The following is a 23,813-nucleotide window of genomic DNA, read 5'->3' as shown; positions in this document are numbered from 1 at the left end:
CAAGCACAGATCCCCGGTACAGACGCAAGGTTGTCAAGCACAGATCCCCGGTACAGAGACGTAGGGTTGTCAAGCACAGATCCCCGGTACAGACGCAAGGTTGTCAAGCACAGATCCCCGGTACAGAGACGTAGGGTTGTCAAGCACAGATCCCCGGTACAGATGCAAGGTTGTCAAGCACAGATCCCCGGTACAGACGCAAGGTTGTCAAGCACAGATCCCCGGTACAGAGGTAAAGTATATGGCAGAATGCGCTTTGTGATGCTTTCCCAGTAAACACAAAACGTTTTCTGACGTTTTTATGAAACGTCAGAAAACGTTAGTGTTATTTACGTTAGTGTCACCAGAAAGATGACACTAACTATTTATATAAAAAACATCTTTTTAACGTATGAAATACGTTGATTTCAGTCAATTAAATCGTAGCAATTTTAAGAAATCGTATAAATGACGTTTTAATACGTTTCTAATTTAAATTAGAAACAAATAATTAATGTGTGTGTTGTGTACTCGCCTAGTTGTGCTTGCGGCGGTTGAGCACTGGCTCTTTGGTCCCGCCTCCCAACTGTTAATCAACCGGTGTACAGAGTGTATGTGTGTGAGTAGTTGGGTTTCTGCATGCGTGTGTGTGTGTGTGTGTGTGTGTACTCACCTAGTTGTGTTTGCGGGGGTTGAGCTCTGGCTCTTTGGTCCCGCCTCTCAACCGTCATCGGTTGTGTGTGTGTGTGTGTGTGGAAAGTATTGATAGGTTTAAGCATTTCTATAGTGTATTTAATGTGTTTGTGTGTTTGCTTGTCAAGCACACACTAAATAAACAACAACACAATGGGTTATTTAACCTTTATGTATTTTCAAGGACAAGTTCTTCATGCATTTACCAAAACATTTATTTACTAGTCGATAGATCAGATAGGTTAAATAACAAAAAAAAATCGTCATTCTGATCAAATTTGGTAGAGTCGTGTTTTTATTTATGTGATAGATATATTTTACCATTACACATACACACGTTATAAGATTTTACCTTGTAAAGCTACACAGATTACCACTGAAATTTATCATATCTTTAAACATGGATACTAAGATGTCCATTGATTATTAAAATCAGACATTTAGAGACGGTTTGCCTTAGCAAACCGTTAAAATAAAATTAATTTAACATTTATTTTGAAATTCTAATTTTCACTTGAATTTGAAATTCAAAAAAAAATTAATTTGAAATTCAAAGGAAATTTTTGATTCAGAGTTAAATTGGGTTGAAATATATTTCAGGAGTAATGGGGAAGCCGTCAGCTTCCTGTCCCTGTCGAGGTCACTCGAGATGGCGGGAATGCAAATCCATATTTGAGCACATGCATGTATGAATTCTTATGTATATAGGAACAATGATTCATATGTATATATGAACAATAATACATGCGTTCATTAAGAAGAGTTGAGTTCAAATCAAGTTCAAGTAAATTTACTGAGAAAAAAATAAATTCATCTCGGAAGGATAGATAGAGTAGCCTAGGCTATTTCTACCCTCGAGAGAGTGGAGTCATTTCGGGCCATCCACGTTTACATGGCGTCAGACCGAACGAGCTGTGGGACAGGAAATAGGGAGCTGTGGGACAGGAAATAGGGAGCTGTGGGACAGGAAATAGGGAGCTGTGGGACAGGAAATAGGGAGCTGTGGGACAGGTAATAGGGAGCTGTGGGACAGGAAATAGGGAGCTGTGGGACAGGAAATAGGGAGCTGTGGGACAGGTAATAGGGTGCTGTGTGACAGGTAATGTTGGTCATAAATACAGAAGGCGTTGCTAGTAGCGTATTGTGGCTGTACGCTCCAGTGGACCAGGGAAGCAGTCCTGTTGACTCCGTGGGGTAAACAAACCTATCAGCGCCCGCTCGTGTAACGTTGATGACAAGGGTGGAGGCAGAAAGGGGGGGGGGTGAGAATGGGTGGAGACAGGGGGAAGGGGAGCGGGTGTAGGAAAGGCAGACTGGGTGGAGGAGAGGTAGGAAAAATTTATATGAACCTTACCTTGAGGTGCTTCCGGGGCTTAGCGTCCCCGCGGCCCGGTCGTCGACCAGGCATCCGGAGGCCTCCGGATGAAGGGGAAAAAATAAGGAATGTATAGGGGAAGTATTGGATAAGAAAAACAAGTGAAGAGTTGATGAAAGTGATGGATGGTGGCAGCAGAGGATAAAGGAATGGAAAATATAAAGGTAGGACGGAAATGGGACAGTAATGGCATGCGGAAAGGAAACAGAAAGGGAGATATGCAGTAGGAAAGAGGTTAGCGAGTAGAAGGCGGGATTACTTATTTTATTTATTTATTTATTTATATACAAGAAGGTACATTGGGTTTGTGAGAATACATAGCATAGTACAGTAATTACACTCTTGTAAAGCCACTAGTACGCGCAGCGTTTCGGGCAGGTCCTTAATCTAACAGATAATTTTAAGTTTTAAGTGGTAAGTGGTTTACTGGTACAGTACAGGGAGAAGCTCGGTACTCACCTAGATGTATACGAAAGCGTGTATGTATAATTTCTCTCCCTAGTCTTGCCCTCCCTCACACCACCACTCCTTCCCTCCCATTCCCTAAGGTGATTGACTTACCTCCTTAACGTTACGTATGTCTTTCCCGAATGCTCTCATTAGCGTTGCTATATATTCATCCATCTTCCTCAAAAACCCGTCTTTGGCTCCGCTTTTCACTTACAGGTTCTGCTTCACTGTGAATGAGAACAATTAAGCTTGCATTAATACACTTAGAACTTAAAACTGACTTCAAAACATGTATACAATGAATGTTTTATGATACATCATATAAGACCACCTGGCTCACGAGAAAAATTGCAATCATGTCCTAATTTTTATATATTTTCTTACACATTCTGAGGGACATACCCTACATCTTTCCGAATGATCTGTTTACCATCTCTTCTCTCGCCAAATACGTCATTTTGTAACGTAATCGACCAATCCGGTACATTACCTTAAACATCGTCACGACGTTTTCTATCTTACAGGCACGATAGATTGCGTGTGTTTGTGCGCGTTACTGGTTAAGCGGAACAGTTGAATTTTCTACGGAGTGGCAAATAGAGAAAACGGACCATGGATTAACAGGCAGCGCTTCTCCGAGACGCAGAATAATAGGGAATATGACTATAATTTTAATGGGAATTAAATATGATAATTTGTTATACTGTGAAGATAGGAACCGCTAGTTCATGAGGACCAGCAGATGGCAACAATAATGTTGTGTACAGCTGAATGCACTGTATTGTACAACTGTGTATGCTGTATTGTACAGCTAAGTACATTGTATTGTACAGCTGAGTACGCTGTATTGTACAACTGTGTACTGTATTGTACAGCTGTGTACTGTATTGTACAGCTATATACTGTATTGTACAGCTTTGTATGCTGTATTGTACAACTGTGTATGCTGTATTGTACAGCTGTGTATGCTGTATTGTACAGCTGTGTATGCTGTATTGTACAGCTGTGTATGCTGTATTGTACAGCTGTGTATGCTGTATTGTACAGCTGTGTATGCTGTATTGTACAGCTGTGTATGCTGTATTGTACAGCTGTGTATGCTGTATTGTACAGCTGTGTATGCTGTATTGTACAGCTGTGCATGCTGAATTGTACAGCTGAGTACACTGTATTGTACCGGTTCGTACTCTGTTTTGTACTGCTGTGTACACTATTGTACTGCTGTGTACACTATTGTACTGCTGTGTACACTATTGTACTGCAACCTATACGATGTACAAGTGGGTCAATGAACAGGATAATGGAGTATCTTACAATGAATAGGAATATGTTTGGAAATGGCAAATATTATATGAGTTACGAAACAGCTTGGTGATTGTAGTGCGAGGAATGAAATGGTCGAACAAGGAGAGAAGTGTCCACACAAGACAAGAAGTGATGACAACGGAAACACTGACGATAACTGCATGAAAATGTTGACCATCTTCCTGGAACACTGCCGACCGTGCACCTGTTGCCTGCAAGTTTGACGGCGGCCAGCTGTGGCATTCCCTACACAGCGCTCTCACCACGCTCTCCTCTCACACTCCTAAGTCTTCCTCGCTTCTTTATTAGAAACTGTATAACATGTTTTTTGCATACGAGGCTCTGTGAACCCAAACAGTAGCAACGTCTGATAGGATTATCTGACGATCGAAGCATTTGAAATTGCTGGATAACATTTTTCGTATCTTAAATTGTGCGCACGCGCGCGTGCGTATATACACACACATACTGAAGAAGGTGCATTAGGTTATCACTACAGATTTTGGTTACTAAATATTACCTGTAAATGTTACATTTAATCACGTATAACGTTTCGATAGGGATTACCACTGCTGTGTAGCGGCGCACGCACGCTACGTCGTGAACCATGTTGTTGTTATAGATTCAGCTACTCGGAACAAGTTCCAAGTAGCACGGGCTATAGTGAACCCGTAACTTACCTGGCACAGGAGCGGGGCAAGTAGCACGGGTTATGTTGAGCCCGTAGTGGACTTACCTGGCACAGGAGCGGTGCTCGTCGTGATCCAGTAACCGCTGCTTCAAACAGGTTTCCCAGACCACCTACCTCTCCCATACCGCTAAACTCACCCCTCCATCCCCCCTCCCCTTTCTCACCGCCCATCACATTTGTCCGCGGAACTCCTAGGCTATTATTGTTCATATTTTAACGGGTTTATTGTGAACTCTTTTCACATGCTGTGGACGATGCGGTATGGATACAGTTACAGCAAGTAGACTACATTTGGCATTCTTGTTTCCCTTTCAAAGCGGGTCTACTGCCTCGCACGTGCACCAGGGGGTCTACTGCCTCGCACGTGCACCAGGGGGTCTACTGCCTCGCACGTACACCAGGGGGTCTACTGCCTCGCACGTGCACCAGGGGGTCTACTGCCTCGCACGTGCACCAGGGGGTCTACTGCCTCGCACGTGCACCAGGGGGTCTACTGCCTCGCACGTGCACCAGGGGGTCTACTGCCTCGCACGTGCACCAGCGGGTCTACTGCCTTGCACGTGCACCAGGGGGTCTACTGCCTCGCACGTGCACCAGGGGGTCTACTGCCTCGCACGTGCACCAGGGGGTCTACTGCCTCGCACGTGCACCAGGGGGTCTACTGCCTCACACGTGCACCAGGGGGTCTACTGCCTCGCACGTGCACCAGGGGGTCTACTGCCTCGCACGTGCACCAGGGGGTCTACTGCCTCGCACGTGCACCAGGGGGTCTACTGCCTCGCACGTGCACCAGGGGGTCTACTGCCTCGCACGTGCACCAGCGGGCCTATACCGCCTCGCACGTGCACCAGCGGGCCTATACCGCCTCGCACGTGCACCAGCGGGCCTATATCGCCTTGCACGTGCACCAGTGGGCCTATACCGCCTCGCACGTGCACCAGCGGGCCTATACCGCCTCGCACGTGCACCAGCGGGCCTATACCGCCTCGCACGTGCACCAGCGGGCCTATACCGCCTCGCACGTGCACCAGTGGGCCTATATCGCCTTGCACGTGCACCAGTGGGCCTATACCGCCTCGCACGTGCACCAGTGGGCCTATATCGCCTTGCACGTGCACCAGTGGGCCTATACCGCCTCGCACGTGCACCAGCGGGCCTATACCGCCTCGCACGTGCGCCAGCGGGCCTATACCGCCTCGCACGTGCACCAGCGGGCCTATACCGCTTCGCACGTGCACCAGCGGGCGTATACAGCCTCGCACGTGCACCAGCGGGCCTATACCGCCTCGCACTTGCACCAGCGGGCCTATACCGCCTCGCACGTGCACCAGCGGGCCTATACCGCCTCCCACGTGCACCAGCGGGCCTATACCGCCTCCCACGTGCACCAGCGGGCCTATACCGCCTCGCACGTGCACCAGCGGGCCTATACCGCCTCGCACGTGCACCAGCGGGCCTATACCGCCTCGCACGTGCACCAGCGGGCCTATACCGCCTCGCACGTGCACCAGCGGGCCTATACCGCCTCGCACGTGCACTATATATTGACCTAACCAGAAAGTGAAAGTACTGGTAATACTCGAGGAGGTAATTAGGTAATACGACCGGTTGAGTGACATTTTTGCGTTCGGCGACCCGGATGAGGCCTTGACACGAGGCCTACCCGGTCAAGAATGGAGCCGGAGCTTGAACATCTGGTCCACCTGGTGAGCTGCTTCCCAGGTGCCAACCAACGTCACTACCTCTCCCTCTCTATCATCACCATCTTAAGAAATCACTGATGAAAAAAAATGAAACAAACTATCATTTTCAATCTTAAAATAATTTTATAAAGCTCTAAATTCCTAATGATTTGGAAAATATCAGCAATTTATAAAATTATACATATTTATAAAATTATATAAATTTATAAAATTATATAATTTATAAAATTATATAAATTTATAAAATTATATAAATTTATAAAATTATATAAATTTATAAAATTATATAAATAATCAGCCAAATCAGTTGATAAATAATCAACTGGGCTGCTCAGTCAGATTGTAGCGCCTCGGTGCTGGCGGGCTGGAAGCCTAACAGCGGCATTTAAGTCTCTCTAGATGGTCTTTTCCTCAATGCAACTCACAACAGATGCCCAACTCATAGGTACCCATTTACTGCTAGGGGGAAACAGGCATCTGCTGCGAGAAAACTGTGCTCCCCCCAAACGCCTCGTCCTGCACTGGAGTCTAACCCGGGACCATCTGGGTGTGACGCGCTGCAGACTAAGACTCAACACAGTATGTGGGTGGGGGGGAGGAGGATCGTGCAGATAGCCTCGCCCTTGGCTTGTGGGGGAGGGGAGGAGGCTTCGATAAGCCTCACACTTTCTGTCTGGTATTGATATGATGATATAAGGGAGCATAAATTCTCCCGCGGTTACTCGACATAATATATATAAAACTTGTAACACGTTCAGATAATTTTCCAGATCGTGAAATTTAAACGATCCTTTCCTACGTTATCCTTTAATAACGTAGGAGTATGACGGCCGAGGCATACTCCTGACTTTTTGCCTAACATACAGCCTTTGATTACTTTCTATTTTGATTTTGATTTTAGCATTTGAAATAGATAGTCATGCTCATAGGTCATGCCCGGGTCATCATGACCCCGCCTGTTGACCAGGTAATATATATAACTGACCCCGAATAAACTAGTTTTGCTAAGACTGGTTTTTCCCATCCCGTTCACCTCAATCTATTTTATCTCGTCACCTTTATGCCTTAATTTTATCTTACGATATATTAATCGTGTCTTACGACACCTCGCAATATCCGCCACATCTTAGTACACTTGGCTTCGCCAAAACTCGCTTATAACCTAACCTAACCTAGTATATCCGCAAAGTTATATTACAACGAAGAGGAATTCCGTAAGCATTATAATACTGCTTACTTATAATAATAATAATAATAATAATAATAATAATAATAATAATAATAATAATAATAATAATAATAATATTATGAGAAACGCTACAGGAACACGCAAGCCACAGATCAATAAGAACTCTAAATGACGTGACAAGTGAACAAATCCAGAAGGGTCGTGACGAGGGTTCGAACCTACGTTCGAGAGGATCCCAGACGCTGTCTTAATCGACTGAGCTAGGATTCGAACCCACGACGTTCAGGATCACGTCCAAACGAACACAGTACCGAGACTACTGTGTATATGGCCAGTGATAAACATTACCACTGGCATCAGAGTGGTGATGCTTCCCACTTAATGGATTACTTGAGTGTTCAAAAAACATTGACAGTCACTCGGAGTCCAGTCAGAAGATGGATGAGTAGTGCCACTTCAAAGTGTATATATTTATTGATGTGGACTTTTGCTTTCATTACATGAAGTTAGACGAGGCTTTTTTGTTGAGAAAGCGAGGCATTATTTTCCTAAGTGAAAGGCCAGAAGACTATGTTGACAAATAATAATGTTAAATCACCGACACTATATAAATAAGAAGTTTATTAAGAAAGTGATGCACCTATATATATATACTACGGAGAAGTGTACCTCAATTTTCGGTGTAAGTACACTGAAAGTTTAGCACAGGACAAACGTATACCTGCTGATTGGTCAGTAGGCTTTAGTTGGGGACCTTAATAATGCTTCATTAGTGGAATGCGCTAAAGGCCAACCACGCCACATTATAGTCCAAGGCAGTATCAAGAAACGATAGATCGTGTTGACTATTGAAGACCACCTGGAAAATATGTTACCGGCCACCAGTAAACTATAAATAACGTTACTCGCAAGTCTATTATTCAGAACAATTATGTTACTGATTTCCTTGCGGCAACTGCTAGGCGTTGTGTCACGCTTTCACTAGGAAACTGCAGCCCCTTACAGTGAATGCCAGCTTTTACACTGACCTCTCCCTCTCTCTCCCCTCACTCTCTCTCCCCCTTCTCCCTCTGTATTTGTTGAAATACATTAAAAAAATTAGTAGTACTCTGCCGTTTATTTCCTTCCCCGAGGCCGAGAGTTTTTCCCCCGAGCGTTCTAAAAAGCTCACTGATATAATTTTATATTATATATATATATATATATATATATATATATATATATATATATATATATATATATATATATATATATGACAGTGTCAGAAGGACTCCTTCTGAAGATGTATTAATATACGAAAGTACTTAAGGAAATTCCTCTTTCAATTTTCCTCCGTGGTCTGACACTCACATTTTTAATCACGTATTTATTTTTCGTGATTTACACTCATATATATATATATATAATATATATATATATATATATATATATATATATATATATATATATATATATATAATATATATATATATATATATATATATATATATATATATATATATATATATATATATATATATATATATATATAATGCATTATAGCAGGACCCACGGATGCAGTGTGCATTCCCTCTCTGTATCGCCACACTAAGGCGCTGAAAGCGGAAACTAGCGGCTCTAGGGTCTCTTTTGTTAAGTTGTAACAATACAATAATGTAATAAATCATAATGTATAAAACAATAAAATTTCCGAGGCTATGGGTCCACATAATTTCATCAGAAGTGGTACCCTCTTTTATGTATATTATAGGAATGTTTACTGTATATGGACGTGAGAGAAATCATTAAATTATATATATACCAGTACAAAGTAATAAATACTGAAACGGGGATGACAATGGTCAGAGATGATATTACTATCTTGATTATGATATAATGAAGATGGGTGGTGGGATGCCTGCCCCCTTTATAAGAACCTCCCCCCCCCCCACTCAACTCCCCCCCCCCCTTTCTGACGGCTGTCTCCAAGTTGGGTCTAAAACCTGTACCGGCAAAAAAAAAAGATGTCGTCACAATGACGTCACACACACCTCGTGTACACCATATACTGTACACAACACATTTGATCTATTTCCGTTAAGTTAGGTTGAGCTAGAAGTGTTTACATAGTAGCGATGACGTAAAGAGATACATCATTATTTTCATGAATTATAACCTTCTCAATGAACAAATCCACAAAAGGGCTGTGACGAGGATTCGAACCTACGTCCGAACCTTCTCCCTTCTTCCCTGAGCCCAGTGCCCTCTAATGGTCTGCTCCACTTCTCCTTGTCTCCGGAGGCATTCACCTTTCACTTAATAATCATTTCCGTTTTCTTTCACCTCATATTTCGCATATTCTTGAATTTTTTCCATTATTCCTTCTATACTTCCCCGCTTGTACATTCCTCCTGAGCCAATCACCATTATTTCTGCGCATTTAACTATTTTGCAGTGAAAGCGAGTGCCAACGGCTTTAATTTTATGATGGCTAAACCAGGATGTGGAAAAGTTTTACAAACGCTGCAAGGTCTCTTAAGTCTCTACCACTCATGACGGCATCTGCAACACCAGACAATAGTGCAAAATCATTCTCATCAAAGAAGTCGTTAATTATCAAGATATTATTTTAATTACTACATTGAATACAGCTAAATAATTAAGAAGCAATTTTGTCATTTGTCATAATTAAAAAAAGCTGACATACCAACACTTACGACACGATTTTTATGAGAGAGAGAGAGAGAGAGAGAGAGAGAGAGAGAGAGAGAGAGAGAGAGAGAGAGAGAGAGAGAGAGAGAGACAGACAGAGTCAGTGAATCATAGACAAAGTGACAGGTAAAAAAGCCAGCTCCAGACAGACCTCCAGCGTCGAGGGCAGTGGGAACAAGCCACGGTACAACTTGGACGGGAGAGAGGGCGTGGCTGACCCCAGCTGAGGAAAGAGCAGCAGGTCTGAGATCTGGCAGTGTCGCTTCCACCCTCTTCTGGTGTAGGGCGTTCCCCTTCCCCCCGGTGTATTCCACGGTGTAATGGACTATATACCACTGGGTGTTATGTTGCGATTTGTGTAGTGGTGTCGGAGAGTGTACCTGTCAGACTGTGTACCGGGTATAGCAACATGTGTACACTTGTTTACGATATCTGCTTTGTATGTTAAAACTGTGTAGTGAGCAAGATTTAACGGTGGGTGTAGTATAATCTTTAATTTTTGTGATGCTATGTGTGTATACTAACCTTTTAAGTGTACTGTGAATACTTATGCACCCCATCAGTGTAATAACGTGTATATTTCTATACAGTCATCATACATACATACTCGTAGGTAAACCGAAGTTTGAACTACTGGTTGTAATATTTAGTTTATAGGAAAAGTCAGATCAGAAAATATTATATATGTGGAATAAGCACCTATTAAAGAGTGATATATGAACTGGTGAGTGTACCGAGCTCACTTGTGTACAGCAAGTGAAAGAATATATATATATATATATGTATAAGCCTGTACTTGCATAAACCACAAGTGAAGATTAACAATCTTTGGACAACACCCACCAGTGGGCATATATATATATATATATATATATATATATATATATATATATATATATATATATATATATATATATATATATATATATATATATATATATATATATATATTCCAAAGTGTAAAGGATTAGTTGATTTTCGGCTGACTGTTGTATCAAGGGAACCGAGTGTTAATCAACAGCAGGCTGTTCTTGGGGAGTAAAGTAATTGTAATGACCCGCCAGCCGCCCTGGTTAAACACCGATATTTATCTACATACGTGTGATAATCTGAAAGCATATTGCGGTTCTAACAATAGTCTGCTAATAAGCTGATACGTTAACCCTTGTTCTAAACAGAGAATAGTCTCAGGTTACAATTTTATTGTATTATAAATCTTTGGCTTAATATATAAAGTTTATGGTTAACTCGTTTTCTTTGAAACGATCTGAAGAATTTGGTTTTCTCTAAATGAAATTCTATGGGGGTACTCAATTAGTTCTCGAATTTCATATTTCACTTGTTTGAGAATATTAATGTAACGAAACCTAACCACGGATAGGGAGTAAATATAGCACCAATTATGTAGTGGTCTTGAAGAGACCACTACATAATTAGAGATCACTACATAAGAGACTACATAACTACATAAGAGACCACTTGGAGGTACCTCCAAGGTACCTCTTCCCTGAGGACAGGTTGAGTGATGTTAAACAATCTGTGCCGAACTCTCATCACAGATATATAATAAACACCATCCTTAAGACATCATCAGGATGTAATATAAATATCAAGATAAAGTGTAAATATATAATAATGTACAATTAATATCAGAATAAGAAATATAATCCTAATATAATCGCGAAGGGGGAGTATTTAGAGGCGTCCAAACAAACTTTCGTGTTTTTGGCCGATATCAGCTCAAAATATCATGCATCCAAAGTTATCTATAAAGAACGCATATTTAGTAGGAAGCTTACGGGCTCACCATAGCCCGTGCTACATGGACACTTCGTTCTGAGTAGCTAAATTTAAAACAACAACAATAGTAGGAAGCCCACATGTGTGAAGGCTCTAAGGTCAAATGACCTTGTACCGACTGGGTGTCATTTGACCCTGATGGGTCAAATGACCGTAGACAGCAACCCGTCCTCTCGAATACTACATCGTATTTTGACGTATCAATCCCTTAAGACTAAAAATTGATGTACTAAAAATCACAGCGACCCGCAAAATTGACGCGATGTCCCGAATTCTACTCGTGGGTCCTCAGTTACATTAGGCTTTTTTACCTGTCACTTTGTCTATGATTCACTGACTCTGGCAATGTAGTACATCAGTTTAGTGACGTTGGGAACGCTTGAGAGGACGAGCTGGTGACTAACCTTAGCAAGATTTTATGGCAGCGATTTAAAGTGCAGGAAGAGACGAGCATTTTTTTTTTTTTAGAGTGGAGCATGTACCGCAGCCTAATGACAGCGATACGTTTTTACAGCCGACGGCAAGCCTTGCGACCTTTAGCTGTCGTTATTACGTTAAAAGTTGGCTTTCCCAGTCTACGAAATCACTGTCAGCCATGTGTGTGAAAGTTAAACGAGACGGAAGCGACGACAACAAGATCAACCTGGGGAGTAAGGGCCGGCTTGCGTCACGACACCTGCTGGTTACTTTTTGTGTGTGGTTTTGTGTGGTTCACCACGTGACCCGCGTCGCCGTCTCCTGTGATACCCGACACATGCACCTGGCTCCTCTCAGGGTACATAAGTGATGGTCAACAATTAAGGCGGGACTGGATGAGTAGATAATGTTGCTAGAAAGTTGTAGAGCGTCTTGTGTGTGTGTGTGTGTGTGTGTGTGTACTCACCTTGCAGGGGTTGAGCTTCGGCTCTTTGGTCCCGCCTCTCAATTGTCAATCAACTGGTGTACAGGTTCCTGAGCCTACTGGGTTCTATTATATCTACATTTGAAACTTTGTATGGAGTCAGCCTCCACCACATCACTGCCTAATGCATTACATTTGTTAACTACTCTGACACTGAAAAAGTTCTTTCTAATATTCCTTTGGCTCATTTGGTTACCAAGTGTCCCCCTGTGTCCCCTTGTTCGCGTACCACCCGTGCTAAATAGTTTATCTTTATCAACACTGTCAATTCCTCTGAGAATTTTATAGGTGGTGATCATGTCTCTCCTAACTCTTCTGTCTTCCAGTGTAGTGAGGTTTAGTTTCAGCAATCTTTCTTCGTAGCTCATACCCCCCAGCTCGGGGACTAGCCTGATGGCATACCTCTGAACCTTTAATAACTGTTTTGTGTTTGAGTAAATATGGACTCCACGGTGGAGCTGCATACTTCAGTATTTGTCTAACATTGAGGTATGCAAGGTTTTGAATGATTCCTTACACAAGTTTCTGAAGGCAGTTCTTATGTTTGCCAGCCTTGCATATGCCGCTGCTTATATCCTTTTGATGTATCCTAAACACACCTAATATCTCCTCTCCCCCCTCCAAAAAAAAAAAAACTACCGTATACTAGAAAAAGTCTGAATATCATTTGGGAACCTAAATAAGGAGGCATTTAGATCGCTGTCATTTTCTGTTGATAATTAATTAGAACGCTGTACAGTGCCTACGTGAGACCAGTTTCAGAGTATGCCACCGAATCATTGAGCCCTCATCTAATAAAACTCGAAAAGGTTCACAAGTTTGTAATAAGGTTCGTACCAGAATTGAAAGGGATGGAGTATGAAGACAGACTGAAAAAACTAAACCTGATGACGCTAGAAAAGAGGAGAGGGAGGGGGACAATAGCGACGAATGAAATACTTAAGAGCGATTGGCAGAGTGGAAAAAGACGAAATGTTTACAATGAATACCAAGAGTACAAGGGACCATGGGGTGAAAGCTTGAGACTCAAATGAGTCAAGAGATGTTAGAATATTTTCTTTTAGTGTAAAAGTAGTGTCAAAATGAAATGAACTAAAGGAGCAGGTCGTAGAGGCAAACTCCCTTCATAATTTTAAAAGTAGATATGATAGAGAAATGGGTCTAGAGTCCTGTTAAGCAACCGGATAGAAAAGCGGGATTGTAGAGGTCATGCTCGATCCTGCAGGCACAAATGTGAGAGTATAATCACACACACACACTTCAGGAGCCGCAGTAAGACCAGGGACAGGATTCTTAAAGTACTAACGAACCTATGCATCGTTTCTCTCTTCGACGGCTTTGTTGACATTTATTAAACAGTTTATGAGCTCCGTTGCACTACGTGTCTGTTTATAACAATAAGAACATTTGATGGGGAAGTTTCATATAAACCGTTTAATAAATGTCAGCAATGCTGCCATAGATTGAGACAAGATGCACAGGTTTCTAAGCAGATGTGTAAATGCTTGTTGAATCCTGGCCCAGGTGTGGGAGCGTCATTCCTGGCCTCAAACAACACATAACGGGCACAACATCAGTGTAATCCTCTTTTTAAGCGAGGAGCCAATGGTAGGATTTCCAACTTCAGAATCGCTTTTAAATACATGGATGTTGAAATATTTAAAAAAATTCTCCGCGCCCATTGTGACACCAAAACTGGGATATGGAGCGGTTATATGGTGTCCATATCTCAAAAGCACAACAATAAACTAGAAACGGTACAAAGACATGCTACGAAATAGCTTCCGGAACTGAAAAACAAGAGCTACAAGGAGAGGCTGTGTTAAATATCCCAATGCTAGAAGACAGAAGAAAAAGAAAAGATGCGATATGATCACTATATACAAAATAGTAACAGAAATCGACAAAATTGACAAAGAGGAAATATGTAAACCTGGAACTTCAAGAACAAGAGGTCATAAATTCAAGCTAAGGAAACAAAGCTGCCATAAAAAAAATATTAGAAAGTTCACTTTTGCAATCAGAGTGGTAGAGGGTTGGAATAAGTTCAATAAGGTGGTGGAGGCCAAAACCGTTAGTAGTTTTAATGCGTCAAACTGGTACTGTACTGGGAAGACGAGATACCACACAAGCCTACCAATCCTTTAACCACACACACCCACCCACACACCCACCCACACACCCACCCACACACACACACACACACACACACACACACACACACACATCCATCATTAACACTGCAATTTAAAGATACACCCAGCCAGTTGCCATTATCACTCACCTGGCGTTTGGCCACGAAATATTACGGTCGGCAGTAGCTGTCGGCTGCAGAAACCACTGCAGGTAGTGCATAAGTAACGCTCAGGGAACATCTTGCACCGAATACATTGCAGGTAGAGCTCATGTAACACCAAACTCTGAATGCAAATAACCACACGCTCAACCACGACCTTCATGAGCAATGGTTCGTAAATTCCTCTTATAGATATCCCGTTAACAACAATACAAATCTAATGGAAATGCTTTAAATGTAAACATAATCTATATGTGATAATTGTTTAAACAAAAACCACTGGCGCGCTATACAGTACTGTATATACAGACGCACTATACAGCAATACAAATTGATATAACAATAAAACCCAATTAGGGCCACACACAAAAAAAAATCCGCTAAACCGATTTTAAGAGCTATATAGGATGCATGAGTTGGAACTAATTTTAACTTTCTTACCTTAATTATTGGCATCTTCATCTCATCCCCGGCTATATATCCTGCAGCTATATAATGCTTATACATATTTGTAAGCATTCTAACTCTGCCTTTCATAATGTTAAGAAGGGTTAACTAAATGCATGTCTTAGCGTCAGGCCAAATAAAATTAGAAAATTAACTTTGGAGATTTAATTTTTCAATTTCCTTCTTAAGTGAAGACAAACTTTAGAAAAATAGAGAAGATTCGGGCTAGAAACACTGATCTCATCCTTTCTGTCATTTTCAGTAATATTATATATAATATTATAATATATATATATTATTATAATATATATATAATATATAAAAGCTGTATTGACGTGACTAGGATTCGAACCCCAGCCTCCCAGGAACACCCCTAGGCGTACAGAGTACCACAATCACTAGACTATGTAAACCACATTACTGTAGATGAAAGGCCCGAGGTGAATTAAATAATAACATATATATATATATATATATATATATATATATATATATATATATATATATATATATATATATATATATATATATATATATATATATATATATGCAGAATAACCACATATGAAAAATAGAAAATGCTTAACGCGTTTTCGGCTAATTCGCCTTCATCAGAGCAAAGTAGAATGAAGATAAGTTTGCTGATCAGACCTTTATATCCGCCTGGGCAGATCACCTGACCACCAAAAATAAGTGGAGGAAAGGAATTATAAGAAAGAAGGTAACTGCAGAAGGCCTATTGGCCCATACAAGGCAGCTCCTTTTAATATCTCCAAGTGCCATACGTGTTTAAATGATTGCTATATTGATTGCTATATTCAATATAGCAATCATTTAAACACGTATGGCACTTGGAGATATTAAAAGGAGCTGCCTTGTATGGGCCAATAGGCCTTCTGCAGTTACCTTCTTTCTTATAATTCCTTTCCTCCACTTATTTTTGGTGGTCAGGTGATCTGCCCAGGCGGATATAAAGGTCTGATCAGCAAACTTATCTTCATTCTACTTTGCTCTGATGAAGGCGAATTAGCCGAAAACGCGTTAAGCATTTTCTATTTTTCATATGTGGTTATTCTGCATACTTGGATCAGTGTTTTTGTGATCATTGTTGCAATATATATATATATATATATATATATATATATATATATATATATATATATATATATATATATATATATATATATATATATATATATATATAAACAATAATCATTATATATACAGAACGAACTGTCAACCTCGCTGTCGTGATTCAAGAAGTCAGTAGGCAATTGTTTTTGTGGTGGTAGACGGGGGTGGGGGGGGTGGGGGGGATGATTTGGGACTCAGACCCAGATGCTGGAACCGGTTAGGTTAGTCAGTGCCACGTTTTACCCAGAACACACCTCAACCAATCGTTTTATATCCAAGTTTCCAATTACTGTACTAATGATTGAACAGGGGTGAAAAGGAAGGGAACTATTAGGAGAAAACGCCAAGCCATTACGACTTATATATGTAGCACTTGGAAGGGATCAGGATAAGGATTTTGGTATGGGACGGAAGGAAAGGAATGGTGCCGAACCACTTGGATGGTCGGGGATTGAACGCCGACCTGCATGAAGCGAGACTGTCCAGCCTAAGTGGTTGGGCATCGTGAACAGAGAGAGGGGGGGGACACTAAAAAGCCCCGAAATCATCTCAAGATAACCTCAAGATAACCATAGTTCATATATTGACGTAAAAGGTAAATAACAAGTAAAATCGGTACTATTGAATTTGGACAAACCGGAAAGGTTTTGTATTTATGTTGCAGAGACAATCTAAACTAACCTTCCTAGGCCTAACACACACTATCTTAGGCTTAATATAGTACATATATGTGCTATACTACAACTAGGGATATTTAAAGTTTATTTTTAGCTTTATTTTTTCGTACTCTATAAAGTGAATAGTACCAAATTCTAATTGCCTTTTACGTCAATATATGTACTATTGTGCACATAGTTACAAACAGTACTATCTAAACAGGAGAATGATGAGGTACCCAGAGCAGGGACACTCATATATGCATACCGGCCCACATCCTTGACTTGCTGTCTACCATTACTCTAGATATCCACTGCTTGCCGGAGAGAGTACAGATAAAGATAAACATTTCGACTCTCCTCAAACGACAGAACAATATACATCTCAATTGTCCATTAACAATGCGAGATAAATGTTCGTTCGACGAAGGAAGAGCAAAATTATTTCTCTTATCTTCTCTTTAACACTGACAACAATGAAGATATCGCTCCGTAGCCTGAACAACGAGGGTAGTATCAACTTTTAGTCTGTCACAGCGCCTATTGAAGACGGTGTGTCATACCACACACTCAAGGCATTAGAAATTACACCAAACCTATGGTCTGCAGGTTCTGATCAAAATGACGCAGGTCAGCGAGCCTGAACTAGGCTTGCAGAGTCATGATGATACTTGTTTCTTGCTCAGTCTGTTCTTATCAGTGCCATCTGGCTTACTCATGCACCGACCAACCAAACTACATTCTCCACCAGTTATGTGAATATGCAAATTGTTGTTTTTTTGCGCACGAACTAATTTTGTTTTGTGCTCTCATTTTTGCAAGCTGGAAGTTTTGTTACAAATCTTGAAACTTTTTAACAGTAGTCACAAATATCGCGTGCAGGTATTGATAAAAAAAAGGTCTATAATAGTACTAGTTCTCTCGTGACAGCTTCATTTACAAACACAATTTAAACATAAACAAAACGCTGACTTACCTGCAGAGGTGAGAGGAGTAATGTGCTCTACAACCAACGTGACGAGGCTGCTTCCCTCTGCACTCCCCCGCCACAGTGTCTGTCAGCACCAAAGAAAAGATTGATACTTTGAATTTGTTTCCTTTATTAAATAATATACAATATAATGATCATATTTACATCAATTTACAAGGGAAAATACTACATTTATTAATTAGCATCTACGTATGACAACATTCACCATCTCTTAAGAAAAAACTATACGTAATAAAAATTACTATTTCTGGAAATAATAATACAGTGAATGTTTTCCAAAATGTAAAGCAATTTTTTTTACTGTAATATATATATTTTTGTCTGTTGGTGATCGTGAACACAATATATCTGTCTTTTCGCTTCGCTACACACCTTACCACAGTCTACGTTCGCTTGCTTCTCTCCTCCAACCCTTTCATTCATCTCCCACACCTGATTTAAGCGTTGTTGTTGCTGCTTTCTCTAACATGTTTGTGTACATTTGTAGGTGCTGCTCAGGAAGGAGGACGTTTAGATCCAGAGGAACATCAGCGCCTTACCTGACCATGGCAACGAGGATCGAATTGCACCGATACGAAAAAATGAACTATTAATTTTGTCCTAAGGCTACCTAAATACCAATCGTATCAGAACTCATGGTTGTGCCGATATCTATTATGCGTCATATTATATGATTAGATGATTTGGGTGCGAGAAATGAACTTAACTACCATACTATATTGCATTTCAACTACTATATTGCAACGGGTGATTATTGTGGTGACTAAAAATTTTGAAGCAAGAGCTGTTTGTAGAGTAAATTTGAAAACTATATTTAGTTCTAAAATATGACTACAGACCATCAATGATAGCGAAAAAATGCATCAATCAAATAAAAGTAACAAGACGATAACTGGGATGAGAGTTTCATAAGCTTGTTATATAGCCAGTTTTTTTTTTTAGCAAACCGCATACAAGTTTTTGTATACCGTAACAAACATGACTCGCCACATGACAAGATATAATCGCAACCAGTCTTAACTTGCCGCTGCTCAAATTTGTACATGTCCGCCCTAGTGAACGATGCCTTCGACAAATATCTGCCTTCATGCCTCACTCAAATATCTCTGACTTGATCAATAGAACGCTGCCTAAAACATCTATCGTAGACCTCAGTATTATTGCTATGCAACTCTTGGTAATGAGTGTAAATAGTTAAAAGTTAATTACAGTATAGCGAACGGGTCTTCGAAATATGACGTGAAGTAGAAAAGATTAGATCGTTGATCATTTTCTAAAAATAAAATTAAGTGCAGACGATGAGTGACAATAACGTGGCTTAAGATACGACTTTTATAATGGTACAGGACAGACCGAAACCTCGTTTTTTTCCATTTTCTGATGTATGATTTGGTCATCGAATTGATTAAGTAATTTCAAAAACACAAACCTTACAACAACATTCTGTGCGGAGTTTTTCAGTAATTTTACTGTGGAAACCAGTCTGGAAGCGCTGCTAAAGCTTAATCCAGCCGGTGCGCAAGCTGAAGCCTAGCCCAGCCGGTGCGCAAGCTGAAGCCTAACCCAGCCGGTGCGCAAGCTAAAATTTACTATCGACGATGGTCGTGGAAATTTTGAGGGCGGTACCCACGCAGATGGTGCTTGCGTCGTTGATGCCTTTAGTGCGGATACTTCTGACGGCGATGGTCGAAGAGGCACAGCAGGCCACCAAGGACTACGACAGACCTGAACAATTCCTGGAGAAATATGACTTCATCATTGGTAAGTTCCTCCACAGCTCTCTCACTTGGTCTTCTAATATCCATTACCCAACATGGAAAACGATTCCCAGCGGGCAAAACATGCTCAAGTTAGGTTAAATAAATGTAGGATTAATGATTTCACAGCCCATCCTCTTGTTTTGGCAGTATTTATAGTAACGATGAGGATCATAGTACATATACCGACACACAACGCAAGTAGAAGTAGAAAATTTGAACTATTAAATTTGGACAAACCAGGAAAGGTTTTGTATTTATGTTGCAAAGACATAACTAACCTAACCTTCCTAGGCCTAATACACGCCATTTGAGGCTTAATATAGTACATGTGTGTGTTATACTAGACCTAGGAATATTTCAGTTTGGTTTTTAGCTTAACCGTTTCAGACTATAAAGTGAATAGTACAAAAGTGTACTATCCAATTGCTTAGTATGTCAATCTTTGTACTATGGTGCACATAGTTACAAAAACTACTATCTAAACAGGAGAATGGGTTGGATTCCCATGTTGCAATAACGGTGAGCACCTCAAACATCAGTAATGCACAAACAATTGCACTCTTCGCCAGCAGTACGAAGGCTGCTTTAACTGTACACGTAGTACAGTTAAAGCAGCCTCTAATATCTGGGGCAGGGATGGAGAACCTGCAGCCTTATATGCAATTTAAATAAATTGCATATAAGGCCTTCGAAAGCAGTTTAAATTAATGAAACTTGATCTGTAAGTTTGTATTTGACATATTTGAATGTATACAGCTCATAATATCTATCATGCGTCCTTATGAAATCTTAGCTCGGTTACTAAAATATGGTTTTCGTATTTTTGTATTTAATTTTTTATACAATTATCAATGTGCTGTAAAATGTAGTTTAGAGATCATTTCTGCTTCTACACACACACCCACACACTTTTGAAGATACGTTGATTAACATAAAAGTGCTAGTCATTTCTGGTTTAATTTTCACATTATTATCACGTTAATTTCTTCGTGATTTTCACACGTTTCACGTGTATGTGAGTATGTGTAAGTGAATGATTAAGTACCTTTAAATGAGCACGAGCCGTGACCACTACCACAACCTACCAACAGTAGGGGCCGGGTCGGCGGGCAGCGTTCTGGCGGCGAGACTGGCGGAGGTCAGCTGGTGGAAGGTGCTGGTGCTGGAGGCCGGAGCTCCACCCGCCCCTGAGACCTTCGTGCCCGGCCTCGTCGCCCTCGGCAACGTCCGGGGAAATAACAACTGGGACTACCTCACCGAGCCTCAACCCCACGGCCTCAGGAACTTCTTCGAGCAGGTACTACAGTGTACCTAGTCACGACGCAGACGTATGCACAGACGTGCACTCACACAGACACTCAATACATGCTTGATTATTTTTAAATTCTAATAAATCCTACGAGCTTGTTGAAAGATGGTACGATGATATTGATTGCTAAACAGGCCCACATGAAGGTACTTAATACCGAAATGGATGATAATTGTAATGTTTTATATGCGAGGATTTCCTTTCTTGACACCATAATTCCTCTGCTTAACTGTATATGCTCCCTCTGGCACCCGCAGGAAGAGAGGGAGGAATTGTTCTCTTAAAAAAGAGTTATTGTATTTTTCAGACATGATACACGAAATGTTATTTTTGGTGGCGACTTTAATTGTCACGTCTGTGAGAGATTGTAGGACTCAGTCGAACACATGTGTATCTCCGGCTTTAATTACACTTTTGAAATGTATTGGTCTCAATGATGCGAATAGCATTAATGGGGGTGTTTCTGAGTACACATGTTCGCCAGAATTATGGTTCTAGGCTTGTTAGAATATATATATATATACACTTACGCACACGCGCGCATACACACACTATATCTCTCTCTGATTCCATTAATTAACCTCTTGCTACTCAAACTCTCCTTGTGTGGATCAGCGGGCGGTGATCCCCCAAGGGAAGGTGGTGGGCGGGTGTTCGACCACAGGCGGGATGGTGTACGAACGAGGCTCCAAGCAGGATTACGATCACTGGGCCGACCTCGGCAACACTGACTGGGACTACGACAGCGTTCTCTACTACTTCAAGAAGGCGGAGGATTTCTTAGGTGGTGATATGGGAGCTACAGGTGAGCCGGCATCCGTTCTTTAGATTTGGCACTAAAGGGTAATAAACGCACGAACCCAAGCCACCCACATAACCTAACCAAACTGCATATAAAAAAATAATATTTGTGAGCCGCTATTTTTTATAGAAACTTTTATTTTGTACACGCGATCATAGCGTACAAAATGAGGCGCATTACTTGAGAGGACGAGTTCTAAGAGATGTAACAGAAATACTTGAGATTTAATGTAACAATGCAATTGTCAATATTGTAATAATACCTTTGCAATGGAGTTATAGTGGCAATAAATCAAACCGATGAAGATTCATTACAAACAATTAAACACCTTCCCTTCATAACCATACTTATTTCCATGAAAGGCTCATCAGCAATACCAACACAAGGTTCCTATCATGAAGGGAAAGGGGGAGTACAGTATAACGCAGCTTGTCCCAGGCACTGTGGTCGGGGTCATGCGAATCCAAAGAAGACGTTTTCTAACTATAAAACCTAGGTGAATGGAACGTTTTCTAACTAGATGGAGTTTAATACAACAATCGGTATAAGTTTGAATGATGAATCTGCAATGCAATATAAATCGCTTGCTAAATAGTGATAAAATCAAGTATAATTATACTTCTCATTTATTATGTTGAAAATTCAATGGCCTGAATAACAGATCCCCCCGTATACAAAACCCTCGCATATAAAGTCAAACACCCAATGTATTGTGTAATAAATTGCTGGTACAATTGCATACACTTTATCAGCCAGCAATACAAAACTGTATATTAGAAACGTACCCATAAATATAACAAATTTAAACCCACCATTATATTCCAAACGGTACAATCAGGGTATCAAACGATACATAAATGGGACATAGTGCTTAGGCTTTTCATAACCTACAAATATATTCTTTTCCTAACAAAACTCTTCTAATAAATACTACACACATCACCCTTGCCGGTATATGGTGAAATCATTCTCACGTCGATTCGACAATGCTCGTTTTCTGATAACTAAAACCGTATTTATCGTTTGGTGAGTATGTATAACTTAGGGCGATTAGGCTGTGTTGGGTTAGACTGTGCTGGGTAAAAAAAAATTCCTTGCCAAAGCATCTTGTGTACCCTGTGAATTTTATTCCCTCCTTGTCAGTAATCGTGATCTCTTGTTGCCCTTAGAGAAGTTCCATGGTCATGGGGGACCCATGGCAGTGACTCCAGGACCCAGTACCAATCAACTTTCCAACGCATTCTTCCAGGCAGGACAAGACCTCGGCTACAGCAACATCGATCCTAATGGCCCCGATCTACTAGGTAAGACCATCCCACCCTCTATCTGACTATATAACAATCAATCAGTATATGACTAATAAATGTTCGGAAATATAAATTATTATATATAGTAGATTTAGGCATGGTTACCCTAGTTAATGTGGCTCGGTTACATTGATATAGGAAGTGTTTACAATATTTACAATCAGGAATGAAGCCTGATTCATTTCATAGCATCCAACAGAGTAAGACTTACAAATGTACAAAATATGAACAATCTCTAATTGGGTTAGTCCATATTTTGTTCATAGACATTATGAATCCGATGGTCCTTTGTATTGGTAATAGTATGCAAAACCTATTAAATTTGTGGAAAAAA

The 23,813-nt window shown here is 40.8% G+C and overlaps 2 protein-coding genes across 2 annotated transcripts in view; one reads left to right on the top strand and one right to left on the bottom strand.

The window, feature by feature from the left end:
• The window catches only part of LOC123766212 (glucose dehydrogenase [FAD, quinone]), a 58,534-nt gene that overhangs the window by 33,226 nt on the left and 1,495 nt on the right, over positions 1–23,813 (bottom strand). Inside the window, exons 2-3 of the mRNA XM_045755207.2 lie at positions 18,287–18,365; positions 2,609–2,724 (exon numbers count right to left, since the gene is read on the bottom strand). The gene's annotated coding sequence lies outside the window, so the exon portion shown is untranslated. The remainder of the gene's footprint in view (positions 1–2,608; positions 2,725–18,286; positions 18,366–23,813) is intronic.
• Positions 10,354–23,813, top strand: part of LOC123766213 (glucose dehydrogenase [FAD, quinone]) — a 28,400-nt gene continuing 14,940 nt past the window's right edge. Inside the window, exons 1-5 of the mRNA XM_069321159.1 lie at positions 10,354–10,550; positions 18,789–20,062; positions 21,153–21,358; positions 21,986–22,175; positions 23,342–23,476. Of these exons, the coding sequence (XP_069177260.1) occupies positions 19,900–20,062; positions 21,153–21,358; positions 21,986–22,175; positions 23,342–23,476 (694 nt within the window). The 5' untranslated portion in view covers positions 10,354–10,550; positions 18,789–19,899. The remainder of the gene's footprint in view (positions 10,551–18,788; positions 20,063–21,152; positions 21,359–21,985; positions 22,176–23,341; positions 23,477–23,813) is intronic.

Source organism: Procambarus clarkii, chromosome 9 (genome assembly GCF_040958095.1).
Source record: "Procambarus clarkii isolate CNS0578487 chromosome 9, FALCON_Pclarkii_2.0, whole genome shotgun sequence".
Taxonomy (NCBI): Eukaryota; Metazoa; Arthropoda; class Malacostraca; order Decapoda; family Cambaridae; genus Procambarus; species Procambarus clarkii.
This window is presented reverse-complemented; position numbering and strand designations above follow the sequence as displayed.